The 13,712-nt window shown below is 37.0% G+C and overlaps 1 protein-coding gene across 11 annotated transcripts in view; it reads left to right on the forward strand.

Moving 5' to 3' along the window:
- Window positions 1-3,219: 3,219 nt before the first annotated feature.
- PPP1R12A (protein phosphatase 1 regulatory subunit 12A) overlaps window positions 3,220-13,712 on the forward strand; it is a 139,148-nt gene continuing 128,655 nt past the window's right edge. For 6 of the 11 annotated variants that reach the window (XM_087868912.1, XM_045780013.2, XM_045780018.2 and 3 more), the window contains exon 1: window positions 3,220-3,716. In XM_087868912.1, the coding sequence (XP_087725038.1) occupies window positions 3,480-3,716 (237 nt within the window). In that variant the 5' untranslated portion in view covers window positions 3,220-3,479. The remainder of the gene's footprint in view (window positions 3,717-13,712) is intronic. The other 5 variants (XM_087868914.1, XM_045780016.2, XM_045780020.2 and 2 more) reach the window with 2 other exon arrangements.

Here is a 13,712-nt window from a genome sequence, read left to right on the forward strand (position 1 = left end):
AATATTTTCTTTAATAATTAGAGATTAACTTCTTTTGACATGTAAAAGCTTTTTACCATCTGGCAATTCACCAGTCTTTTACCGAACAAAACACTAATTCTGAAATTTTTATTTTTTGCTTGGGTTGACTTTAAAATTTTCCTTTTCTTGTTCTGTGTTCACATATTACAATATAATCAAATATATTTTCAAGTTTGGATTCATTCATAAGTAAATAAAATAAACAAATCTCCACATCATATAGGTTGATACTAAGTTAAGGCCATACACACACAAGCTTTTGTGCCTATGTTACTACATTCTCTAGTTGTTTTTCTAACTTTAAACTTGACTATTAGTGTAGTATCATATTATTGCTGGACTTTTTAGGTAATGGTACATCAGAGAGAGAGCACAGAAAAATATCTAAGCTTCATGTGTGTAAGCATTTAAAATAATGATTTAATTAAAAATTCTTCAAATTCATCATAATTAACAAATAAATTAATGGTTAGTGGGGATATCTGTGGTGTAATTAGGCTTTTAAAAATATACATATTCTTGGAGGCACTTAAATGGCTCAGCTGGTTGAACATGTGACTCTTGGTCTTGGTGTTGTGAGTTCAAGCCCCATGTTGGGTATAGAGACTACTTAAAAATAAAATCTTAAAAAAAATACATATTCCTTTTTGACAACTTCCTGCATGTAATTAAGATCCCAACATGATTAATGATTTGCTGCAGCAAAGAAAGCCAGTTAGCAAATTAATATAGTTCAATTTTTATTTTGTATTTTCATTTCTTCTGCTTAAAGTTTGAAGTTCACTCAGCTACTAAAATATTATGAAGTGATTAACTTTGTGTCATTGTTTTTTAAATAAGAAGTTTTGCCTCTTCTGGAATTAGGCATAGGTCTTCAGTATTAATTCAATAATATCATTTAAAAAAAAATCCTCCATACAAAGGCAAAGCAGAGGGCAGTTTAAGACTAGTTCCATTGAGGGGCGCCTGGGTGGCACAACAGTTAAGCGTCTGCCTTCTGCTCAGGGCGTGATCCTGGCGTTATGGGATCGAGCCCCACATCAAGCTCCTCCACTATGAGCCTGCTTTTTCCTCTCCCACTCCCCCTACTTGTGTTCCCTCCCTCCCTCCCTCCCTCTCTCGCTGGCTGTCTCTATCTCTGTCAAATAAATAAATAAATCTTTAAAAAAAAAAAAAAGACTAGTTCCAATGAGATTAACATGGAACTCAGGGACCCTTAGAGCTGGGGAAGGAAAGCTAAACTCAATGAAATTTGCATACAATAGCCCAGGTGGTTTTTGTTGTGTTTGTTTTGTTTTTGACTGGTAACCTTTGGTAACTGATACTTAGCTATATGGCTTATTAATAAACTATCATTTTATTTATTAATTCTACATTTTGAAGTACTTGAATCAGAAATAGCGTACTTCCCATCAAAATCTTGTCCACATGAAAACGTGAGATACCAGTATTTCAGAGCACTTTTAAGGGCTACCATATAGACCATAACATTCTTGGGAAACAGTAAGAATAAGTTTGTCTGTTTTTCCAGGTAGACAGAAAAGCTGACAAGGCAGTTCTCAGATTCCTTTCTTTTAATATAAGAGCTGTATTCTGGAGCTCTTAAAGTGAATAGAAATTTTATATTTTAGCACTAACAGTTCTTCAGCTCCTAACACCATGATCATTCAAAGGTCTGATATTACCATTGGTGCATAATATGCATGTTACACTCACTTTCTATTTCTAGTATTTCCAGAGGAAATATTTTTACCCTAATTTGGGTTCTATTATTATCCTAGTTTTTGCATTTCAGAAAATTCAGTCTTACAGGCAGGTGGCTTCCTACTTGCATTTTACTCAATTATTCTATTTGTCAGTATGATAGGCTGCAGTGTAGTCTACTGGAGGATAAGAAAACTTAATTGTTCACGGCTGCATCCCCAGCATCTAGAACAATGCCTGACCCAGTACAGGTGCGTAATATTTGCTGATGGAATCCTAATCCTGCTGCTGAGTAAAACTCAATTAGTTCTTTGGGGAATCGGTCTAGACGATCCCTAAAGTTCCATTTAATGGTAAAGAGTAATGACTTTTCTTACTTTGGTCTAAATGTTCTAAAAACATGTAGTGGATGAAAACAATGGAGTTTTTAGAAAAATACCAATTGGTGGAGACTGCAAATAGATGGCTTGAAAGACTTGAGCTATTGTTACAAGTCGTGCGTGTGGTGTCAAACAAGACAAAGATAAAAAGCCTTTTTTTTTTTATGATTATAACGATTTACAAAGTCTTTTTTTCCCCGAACACACAACCTCAAAAGGTGGTTTAAATATGTCATATGATCAATGGATCGCCAGTGCCTAGAACAATGACCGGCTCATAGTAAATATTCAATAAATACCAAATGAATTAATTGCGTAATATTAACATTCCTTTGAACTCTAGAAGCAGCTGGGTCTTTACCCATCCTTAGAAAGCGATGGAGCAGGAACCAGAAATCCCTTAAAAGGTTAGGACCAGTAACAAGGCTGAGCTAAGCTCATTGGTAGTACAAGGCAGGCTTAGAGCACTGAAGAAAGGGTAAGAGGACCCGAAATACGCATGAGATAAAAAACAAAAACAAAGCAACAAAAAACAAACATAAGAGGAAAGACGTTTCTACAACGGAGGTTGGCAGGAAGCCACCGCAATTAACCGCAGGTCAACCCTTGTTACCAGGCGGTCACCTAGGACTGAGATCTGGGGTAACTGCCACCAAAGCCCTCAGACCCAACTTTTAAGAGCTTCTTATCAATACTGACATGCCCAAGTTCATCCGAGTTCCTCAGAAAGAGAATCACAAGCGCCTAATTCACGTCCGATCCTCCATTCCATTCAAATAACGCAGCCAATAGGAAAATCCTCCGCCCAGAGCGAACGACTGCGGAGCTCAGACAGCCCTGGAGGCAGGTCGGCCCGGTAGAGCCACCGTACAGCCCAACTGCTGGCCTCCGGAACCCCAGGAGCCAGGCGGGACAACCTTCCTTCCCTGTCTCCGCCCTTCCAGGTTGGTCCCAGCCCCCGCAGCCCGGGCGGCCTGGACCACACCCGCTTCCCTCCGGTGGCCTGGCCGCCCCCGCCGCAGTTCGCGGGAGCGCTCTTCCTGGGGCGGGCACAGGCCTAGGGCGCATGCGCACTGCCCGAAGGGCGCCTCCCTGTCCGGATCTCGCGAAGTTACGTTAGATTGGCCGCCGGTGACGGGTGGCCGGGCCGGGGGCGGGAGGGCTTCTGGGGTAGGAAGGGAGGTCCGCTCGGCCGGGCGCGCCGCCCCAGTGCTCTGTGGGATACTGGAAGTCTCGAGCGTCTCCTCCCGGTTCCCAGCCCTCCTCTGGCCCGCATTCATAGAAACAGTCACACACCCCCTGCCTCCCCTCTCTTCCCTCTCCACCTCCCCCTTCCCCCCCTCGCGATAAGAAGACCCGGCGGCAGGAGAGGGGATGAAGATGGCGGACGCGAAGCAGAAGCGGAACGAGCAGCTGAAGCGCTGGATCGGCTCCGAGACGGACCTCGAGCCTCCCGTGGTGAAGCGCCAGAAGACCAAGGTGAAGTTCGACGATGGCGCCGTCTTCCTGGCTGCTTGCTCCAGCGGCGACACGGACGAGGTCCTCAAGCTGCTGCACCGCGGCGCCGACATCAATTACGCCAATGTGGACGGACTCACTGCCCTGCACCAGGTCTGTGCACCCTGCCGCCGGCTCCCCTGACCCTGCGGGTTCTCGTCGGCCTCCCGCTGGGGCCTTCTCTCTGCTCTCGGCCTCTGGAGGCTGGGGGCGGCGGGAGACTCCCTACTGCGGGGTGAGGGGGCGGCTTCCCGCCGGGGGGGGGGGAGAAATGCTGCAGGGAGGGCTTCTGGCTTGAGGCCCCCTTCAGACTAGTTGATGTCGGAGTTGGGAACTGGGTGATTTCCGGGCAGAGGAAAAAGGGACTGTGATCGGCTTGGGGCCCCAGGGCCGTTTGTGGACTTGTGTCTGGGATTTGGGGTCGAGACGGGGTGCGGTATATTGGGGTTGTACCTGGGCCCGATGTCAGTGATACGCTTGGACGACGGGGGATGCTAAAGAAAACGACCAACAAGGGGCGTTAGGGACACTTGAGCAGATGGACGTCTTTGGCTTGTAGGTGGGCATTGGATTTGCTGTAGTTTTTAGGACTTGATTACAAATGATGATGATAATAATAGTAATCAAGAGCCCTAAGCTGAGTGCCTGAGCGGACGATTTCCTGTTTTCTCCTTTATTACTCTTGGTCATTGGGGAGGGGGAAACGGGGTGTAATTAGCTGATCTGCTCAGGGTGAAAGGGAGGGGATGGAGGTGGGTAAGGTAAGGAAGCATTCAAACGGGCTTGCCCACCGGCGGACCCGAACGTACTGAAGTATTTTTCGGAGAAGAGTTTGCCGCAGTGTCAGAGATCCTCGAGCCCCACGTCTTGGGGTGTGCACTGGGGTTAGAAGGAGAAGAATAAACACGGGGCACGCTTTTCAGAGCCGATTACCAACCTCTGATTTTCCTTTTGGGGGTGGAAAAAAAGAAAGCTGTTCACAAACTTTTCTCAAAATGGATGCTTTGTGCATGTTAAAGTTTTATAGTAGTCTGATTGGGATCTCTCAATGTTAGCCAAATAAGGAGAAACTATTGGCAATCCAGAGATAATGTTGCTTTGCCTTTAACAGGCCAAAAGCAACACAACCACGTAGAGTTCTGCATAAAAAGCAATTTTTAAGTGATAGTAATAGGTGACAAGACATTGACTCTCTTCATTTTCTTACTGGGCAATTTGGAATTACTTAGAAGACGGCTCTAACAGCAATAGCTTCCCCTTACAATGAAAAGATTTGTAAACTATCGCAAAGTTGCCTTGGTTATATGCGGAAGGTCATAGCTGTATTTTATTTAATACTGTAACAAAAACTTGTTTGAGAGGCTGAAACTTAAGGCTTTATATTTTATGAATATTGCTTGCTGCCTTTTTAAAAGGTGTGTGGTGGCATTTTCCTTTTACTGCTTCCTGTTTGGTGAATGATGACCGTTTTAAGTTTTATTTAATTGAATTCTCATATCAAACTTGGCGTATAGCCTTTGTTTACAAAGTTGACTGGATGGATTGAAATGACTGACAGATTGCAGGACAAATCTGGAATTCAGAATGTGGCATCCAGTAAAAATGTAGAGCGGTCTGTAGTTCTTTTTCTCTTCCATAAATTTAGAGTCTCTAATGTATAGCATACTTTTTATTTGGCTGAGGTATATTTTGAAACATAGCAAACTCTAGATTTAAAAACATGGTATTGAGAATGAAAGAAGCTTCTGGCACTAAAAATGATAATGTAGTTATGTAAGATGAAGCATCTTTCAAGTGCAATTTACATGTTTGAGTATGGAATTGATTCTGAAAGACACAGTTATTGTATGCTTAGGTACAGTTGGATAATAGTTTACATCAATATGTTTTATTAAAATTGTCAAATAGAAATTTAAAGTTATCACACTTGTGGAGGAACCCAATTGTATTGGCTTGGAGGAAGAGGAAATTTTCTAATGCTTATGTTAATGTAATATAGGTCTAGGTAGGAAGATAATATACGTGTAACAGACTTTTTAAGGGTTTTTTTTCCCTTTCAATTTGGGCATGTTGCAAGAATTAGCCTACTTATCAGTGTTTTCCTGATTAACTGAATTCAGTAGTAAGTTTGGCAACATATAGGTAACAGTATTTATTGGGTATTTTGTTTTAGCTGAGAAGCTTTTAGGCAGAAGTTTCAAAGTTTATGCATAATCATTTGCATAATATCTTTTTGTAATTTATCTGCACATTCCTTAAGTCACTGAAGCTAAAGTCTTTTAAATATCAAGTACTAAAATTTTTATCATGTTTTCTCCACTCTCATTTCTTTTTTATCAACTCTTATACTTTTTTCCCATTGTGACGGTCAGAACAAGGAGTTCGCTTTGGGCAAATTCAGGACAACAGATAGTGGAAGGTGATAAATTAAACTTTGTAAAAAAGAATCACAAGAAAATTTTAAGCTTTTAAGAAATCTCTTGAATGCTGCTTGTTTTACTTAAATTATAAAACTTGAAATTGACCCACTGATTTAATAGCCCTTGAATAGTGTTTTTTTAATTTAACTTTTCAAAGATTGTATACCTAAAATGTTTTTGCTAGACTAATTATTGATAGTCTTTTGGAATATTCATTTACCTTTTTGGTTTTAATTAAGTGTCTTCAATTTCATTGTCAGGAGAAAAGTTTTAGAAACTTCACAGCCCATAAATATACTTAATCTATTATTTTACTTCCATTTTTAATGTAAGCAGCTTATATTTAAAAGTTTATTGGTTGAATGTGCCCTCTCATTAGAAGTTACAAAAGCTACTTAATTTTCAGCTATTCTTTTTGTATAGAAATATGTCATCCATAGTGGAGAAAAAGCAGTGTTCTTGTCAAATTTCCTGTCTTGGTCTCTGGAATAGCCTCCCTCCCTGACTCCCATAGCTAGAAAACAATACTGAACAGTATTGAAGCTAAAATAAACTTCTCGTTTTTTGGAACTGAGGTCTAGAGTAGATTTTCATTTTTATTGGTGGGCATTAATCAGTTCTGATTTTATAGGTACCTGGTCGAGTTTTCTGCCTTGTGATCTGTATTTATGTTTCAGTATACATTAGAAAGATTTTAGGAGAATAATAGAGGTTTCTGTAGAATGCCTTATTGCTGATTACTACTGATACTGGTGTTCATAAATGCAGGACTGAGATTTCTTCCAACAGTGTTGAGTTTACCCTTTGATTTTACCTTAAAATCTTATCTACTTCCTCTGTGCCAGTAACTTCCAAGTCGGTTTCCAGTTCTCACATTTCTGCAGAGTTCCAGTCCCTCATTTCCATTTTTCTAGTGATGATGTATTGATTTAAAATGAAATATTATTCAGTGTGTTGTGATTTTATATTTAAAAATGTATATTTAAGTAGTAATATAGTAAATAGAGGTTTACCACCTCTGCCATAGAATAGCAATTACTGCATTTACATTTAGCTTTGTGATTTCTTCAAAGAATTCTTATTCAAACATGGATTTTCATAGTTCAGTTTTATATTCTACTTTTATCACTTAACATTAGTTTAGATACATATGTATATATCTTTTCATATCCTTAGACTTTACCTGTATCCATTTTTCAGTCTGAGTATTACTCAGTTGTTAGTTTTATATCAATGTCAGGAGTTTCTTTGAATTCAACCTGAAATAAAACTTGAATCTTTCTTCACGGAGCCTACTCTTCTCATTGATACTTCTGATTCTTATGTCATTAATCTCTGGATCAAGCTTTAAATATCTCAGTTACTATTTATTCATCCCCTTGTCTACATACATCCATTCAACCTTCACAGTTGCCTTTGCATCAATTCTTTTCCTTGCTACTCTCACTATCAGCCTAGTTTGATGATAATAATAAACCTAGTTTATTATTTTATCCCTAGAGTATAGTAATAGGTTAATTGCTTTCTCTGCCTCTGTTCTTTCTCTGGTCCAATCCAGCATTCATATTGCTATCAAAATAATTTTTTGACAATATCACTTGTGTCACTCCTCTCCTTAAAGTGTTTCATCATTTAGCTTATAACTGATGTGTCTCCGTTTTCTTCTATTTTTTACTCTTTACCTTTTTATTTCCACGCCTATGGTCATGCTTTTTCTGCCACTAGAATATCCTCCCTCCCTTCTTTGCCAGTCAAATCTTAGTTATTCTTCAGAGTCCAATGGAATTGCCAGTCAGTAAGGTTCTTTCTGTCCTTCGAATTGTATAATATGGCACTGGAGAAACACTCTCTTCTCTGGGGTGCTCATTGTACCTTATATTTTTCCTCTCTGCTGCTATTGAAGCACTTCTTATTGAATACTGTTTGTTTTTAAGTTTGTCTTTCCTGATAGAGTGTAAGGACCCAATTTCCCATGTGTTTGTATTTCCAGAGCCTGGCACATATTAGGTGCTCACTAAAGATTTATTGACTTGTATCATTTACCTTGTATTATAAGTACAAAGTTTTATACTTATTTGTATATTGTGAGATAAATTTTAAAGCCTTCACATCCAGTACTTATTGTTCTTACACATACTAGAACTTAGGTGTTCATAAAACAAATGAAAATCTTTGTTGTGTATCTTCTGTGTAGATTTTTTCAAATATCTTGAGCTTTTAAAAAGTTCCTAATATTAACCTCCTTCCTATTAAAAAACCAGTTTAAGTCTTGGTTAAGTGATAGAAAATTATTTAGTTGAGTCATCAATTAATTTGCCACCTTCTTTATAAAAGTCTGAACTAGGTCCTATAGAGGAATACAAAGTAGAATTAGATCTATGTTCTGTGCCATTATAATTTTAAGATAAAGTTTTCCTTTTACTTTTCAATAGAGACAGACTTGCAGATAAGTTTAGTATTCAATCCTTTTGCTCTTAAAATACAAATTTTATCAACTTTAAGTGATCCATTTGAAGCTTCTTTGTAAAAATATGTGGCTCCCCTCTTGACAGTAAAAGGAGTACTTTTGTGCAGTCTTTTCTTAAATGCTTAATCTTCTCAGCCAAACCGTTTTCAACTGAATCGTAATCTGAAATGTAACTCTCTTTAAAAGTATTCTAATAGGGCTGCTTAAAGTGTTTTCCAACCAAAAGGAAGAGAGATTGGAGTGGTTGATATTGAGTCTCTTGTTAAGAGAATAGTGTAATTGCTATATAGGAGAAATCTGTTTAAAACTGAATGTGGAGTTTTTTTTGTTTTTTTGTTTTTTTTTTTTTTTGGGTGAGGGATGTTAAGATCTTAGAAGAATCTATTCAGCCATTTATAAATAACAGTATTATCTGTTTAAAAGTATGTGCGGTATAAATTATTCTCTCTACATTATTTTTTTGTTAGAAAGACTGTAAGACTTTATGCTGATGGCTCTTAAAACTCTTTATTGAAACCATCCTAAATCTATTAAAAGGGAAAAAAACCCTACCTAAACAAACAAAACTTCTAACCCCTATAAACTGGCCCCTCACTTCCTGCAAATAAATGGACAACCCTAGCCATATATGGGGTGCACTGGGAGGGCACCAGTGCCCACACTGCTGCTGTTATAATGTCTTCTCTGCAGTTCCTGCCTTTGTGCTTCCTGGCAACAGTTTTGTGGTCTGACTTTGAAGTGTCATAACCAAGACCATCTTTCATGCACTTCAGCTAGTGTGATTGCAAGCTGTGACTGAGCATTTTCTAGTATAACCAGGTAGAAGCAGGAGATGAAATGGAAGAAATTTGTTATCATGTTTTACAAGTACTGTTCACATAAGAATTGTACTTTAAAAAAAAAAACTAGGAGCGCCTGGCTGGCTCAGTTGGTGGACCATGCGACTCTTGATCTCGGGGTTGTAGAGTCAAGCCCTGTGTTGGGTGTAGAGATAACTTAAAAATAAAATCTTAAAAAAAAAAAAAGCCTCAGGTGATTTTTTTAAAGATGACTAGGAAGATGACTTTTATGGGGGATGGGGAGTATAGGAAATTGTTTTGTTATTGCTATAACATAGTACTTCTTGAGGGTTCCTGAAGTTGGTTTTCATTCCCTTTCTGCCTGAAAAATATTGCCATTTTCACCCCACTTTTCTTTTGAAAGTTTATGGGGTTCCACAATCATGTTGAAAAGATGGAGTATTGGCATTTTGGTATACCACTTTGAAAGGTTGAGGACCTCCAAAAGGCCTTTTGAGTTTATTCTAAGTTGGGGTTGGATATTAGCCATGACTTATCAGTGTTGTATTGAGAAGTAGAATTGACTGGTGAACATTTGCTGAGGATTTGTTATATGTGGAACACTGTGGTACATGCCTTTACAACCAATATCTCATTTAATTCTCATGGCATCCCTTTCTTGCTCAAGATTACCAAGGTAATAAACAACAGAGCTGAGTTCTAACATGCAGGTCTATCAGATTCCAAAGCCCAAACTTAACACCATGCTAGATTTCTTCTTTTAAATCTGAAGAAGTATTCTTCAATCTTCTAGTCATTATGGTTGATGATTAGTAGTTAGAGGTTTTTCAGTTAATCAGCCGAGAATCAAATGAAACACACACTACACACACACACACACACACACACACACAATTTTTTCTTCATCTACTTTTATTTTAGCTAGCCAACCCCTTTACGAGTTTTCTGTGGTAACCGAAATGCAGTAGTACTATATCTAAATTAATCTCAGAATCTGTCCTAAATTTTAGGAACTGCCAAGATTGTTTTTGACTGGTTATTATGTGCAGAGTATTTGATCAAGTGCTTTGGGAAGTTGCAAAAGAAGTTACAAAAGCAACAAAAACTCCTTTTTTAGGACATAGAGCTTAGTCTTTAAACGTCTCTATCCTAATAATAATTTATATTATTGCTTTAGGCATTTTTATGTATGCGTTTACAGTACATGCTTTATTTATCTATACACACACACACTTAACTTGCAATGAAAAAAGGTAAGTTATAGGAAAACTCATATCAGTATTAAAACAAACAAACAAACATTGAGTTTGTCACTACCATTTCATCTGCAGTTTACTTCCTGGACAGTGATTATTGGTATTTATAATTAGGACTTGAGATATTACATGAAATGCTAATAAAATTAACTGAATTAATTTATGAATTAGTGAAACAAACTTTTAATGTTAATCATGTTTGATTTTAATTGGAAGCCTTTTGTTAGTAGGAATATCCAAGTTATAAAAGTACTTTTTAAATCATTTTGCAGAATTTTGCCCAATTACGTTTTAGATCTTAACTTGGAAATGGCAACAGATTTTTTTTTTCTTGTTGGTAATAAGTGAGAGCACCATTTGAAATGTGATTTACTTGTCCATTAAATCACTGATTCCCAGAATTTTACATTTCATAGACATGTAAAATGTTTGCTTAAATTTCACTGACTAAAAGAGGATAGCTTAATTTTTATTTGCCAGCGTGATATACTGTCATCACCATTTTCATAAAGAAAAAATATTTTGGACAACAAAAGACTATAGTATCCGAATAAGTAAAGGAAAGTGGGGATTCATGTCAGTCTATAAAATTATTGCTGTATTGACCAGAAATTTTCTTGATAGTCTTTCATGCAGGTAGAGTAGTTGAGGATGAACAGATTTCATGATTGTATTCCCTGTGTCCTCATTTTGGTAGGATATGATGGCACTCAGGTCATGGCAGGCCACATCATTAGGGTACAAGTGCCTAGCCCCTAATTACCCAAGATGGAGCAAAAGAACTTACCTAAAGAGATTCAGGAAACCAGTGGAAGCAATCCACCAGTTCATATTTTAGGAACCACCAGTTTCATATTTATACTTCCATAAGCCTTTGTACATGTAATCTTCCTCTGGAATGTATTTCCTAGCTTATTTATATTAAAGCACAGCTCAAAGCACAAAGTGTAGACTTGCATGACCACTGGGGCACACAGTGATTCTCTAAATTACTGTTTAAACTCTTAAGTTTGGCACCTACACAGAACCTGCTATTGTTAATATATCTTATCTCCAGACAAAATAGTGGATTCCTTCAAATAGGGATTTTAATTCATTTTTCTTTAAATCCCCTTTGGTATTTGAATTTTATTTTAGCAGGTGCACAGTGAAAGTTTGTTGGTTAAAAAAAAATTGAACACAGTGTAGACCAATCTTGTGAAGAGCTGAGATCATAGAAAACAAAATGAAGACAGTTTGTGTGGGTAAATACAACAGAATTAACAAACGTTAAAAATGTAATAAAAGTGCTTATACCAGTAACTTACTTTTATAATGCTTAAAATGCAAAGGTAGCCATTGTTATAGTCAAAATTTAGCAGGATCTTAGATTTTTTTTTAAATGGAATATATTCTTGGTTACCAATATAAGCAGAATTTTGCTCCATTTATGCTACGTACTTCGAAAATAAATTTTTTCAAACAAATTGTTTGTTGTTGGTTTAGAAAAGGAGTCCTTAGCATACTGGTATTAGAAGCTAATTCATATTTTCAAATGATTTTAATCGCAGTTTTTTTTTTTTTTCTAAATAACACTTTCACTGTGGATCGCTGTATGCCAGTATTTTCTGACCTTATTAGTATTTTGGTTGTTTATCTTTTCATTGTTATGCTGGCTAACCATAAAAAGACAAACTTGAGCTCTGTGGTACTGCTCTAAGTGTGCTTGCTCCACTCGAATGCTCTTTCATGGGTGGAGACATTCCACATTGTCATGTGTTGTATAGGCATTTCTGAAATGACATTCGGTAGAAACCATGGAAAGAAATGAAGGCATTCCTCAGCTGTCACCTTTTTAGTAATCTGTTTAAATGCCTTATGTGCACTGAGTGAGATATTCTTCAGGGAGAGCTTCACTTAAACGTTACTTTAGCTTGATTATTAAGCTGAAATTACGTTTTTTTGTTTAACATGTTCTCTAACAAAAATGTGAGGTTATAGAAAGTTTGTATCAGTTTCTTAAATACTTGCGTAGTGCAAAAGACAAATTTTGTGAGAATATGAATTGATACCCTCTTAGAAGTTAGCCATGTGGAAAAGTGTATTTTCCTGGATTAACTTCCAAAACACACACATACACACATACCAATTACCCTTATAGGAAACATATGTACATTTTTTTAGATGATTATGAATGAATTCCAATATTTATACTTTTGTTTGGAACATTTCTGGAACTCTTCTGCTCCAGAATGATCTTTTGAATATCTTCAGTATTGAAGTTTGTTTTGTTTTGCTTTTTTCCTTTTCTTTCAGGGGAGTTTAATTTTGAAACTGATAGTCATTTAGAGATATGTCTGGTGAACATGGGTAATCATAGTTAATATCAGTGATTAGATAATATTTTAAAAATGCTTATTTTTAATTGGAATATAATCATATAGAGGCCATATTGAATTTTATTTAACTCTTTTTACATTGGGCTTGTGTATACTTCAGAATTTCTTCATGTTAAGCTGGCATACTCTGTGTGTTCTAGACTTTGCGTGAAATAAGTCAGTGTTTTAGCTTGTGATTTGAACGTGGTGTTTTTTTGTAGATGTTTGTTTTCTACAAAAGATTTTGGTGCTAGTGTTGCCAGATCATGGCACTGTATTTCATTAAGAGCTATTGTTTTTCTCAAAAGTATGTTACTTTGTACAGTTTTTCTTAAAAGTTTAGAACGGGTGACTTGTTCAGCAATCTCTATATCCTTTCCAAGTACATGGAACAATCTGCATAAAAACTGTCTCATATTCAGGTTTTTTTCATTACAAAATGTCTGTTGCTGCTTAACTCTTTCAACCATCATTTTTTTACAATAAAATGTCTTTAAATTTCCGATCATCTCAACGTTTTTACTTACGATATACATGAAAAAGCCTTAAGTAATTATTATGCCTTCAGTGTCTTCTACTCTTGCTTTTTTGTCTTCCCCATCTCCTTTTTACTTTAGAACATGGCTTACTTTCAAGTTTGTTTATTGTTCTGTATGTATTTTATCCCAAATAAACATTTAGGTATAATTATTTAAGTAATTAAAGTATCATAGAAAAACATAAAAAAAAAAAAGAAAGAAAGAAATACTGGGATGCCTGGTTGGTTCAGTCAATACAACATGTGACTTTTGATCTCAGGATCTTGAGTTC

Source organism: Ursus americanus, chromosome 17 (assembly GCF_024610735.1).
Source record: "Ursus americanus isolate L20-20 chromosome 17, mUrsAme1.1.p, whole genome shotgun sequence".
Lineage (NCBI taxonomy): Eukaryota > Metazoa > Chordata > Mammalia > Carnivora > Ursidae > Ursus > Ursus americanus.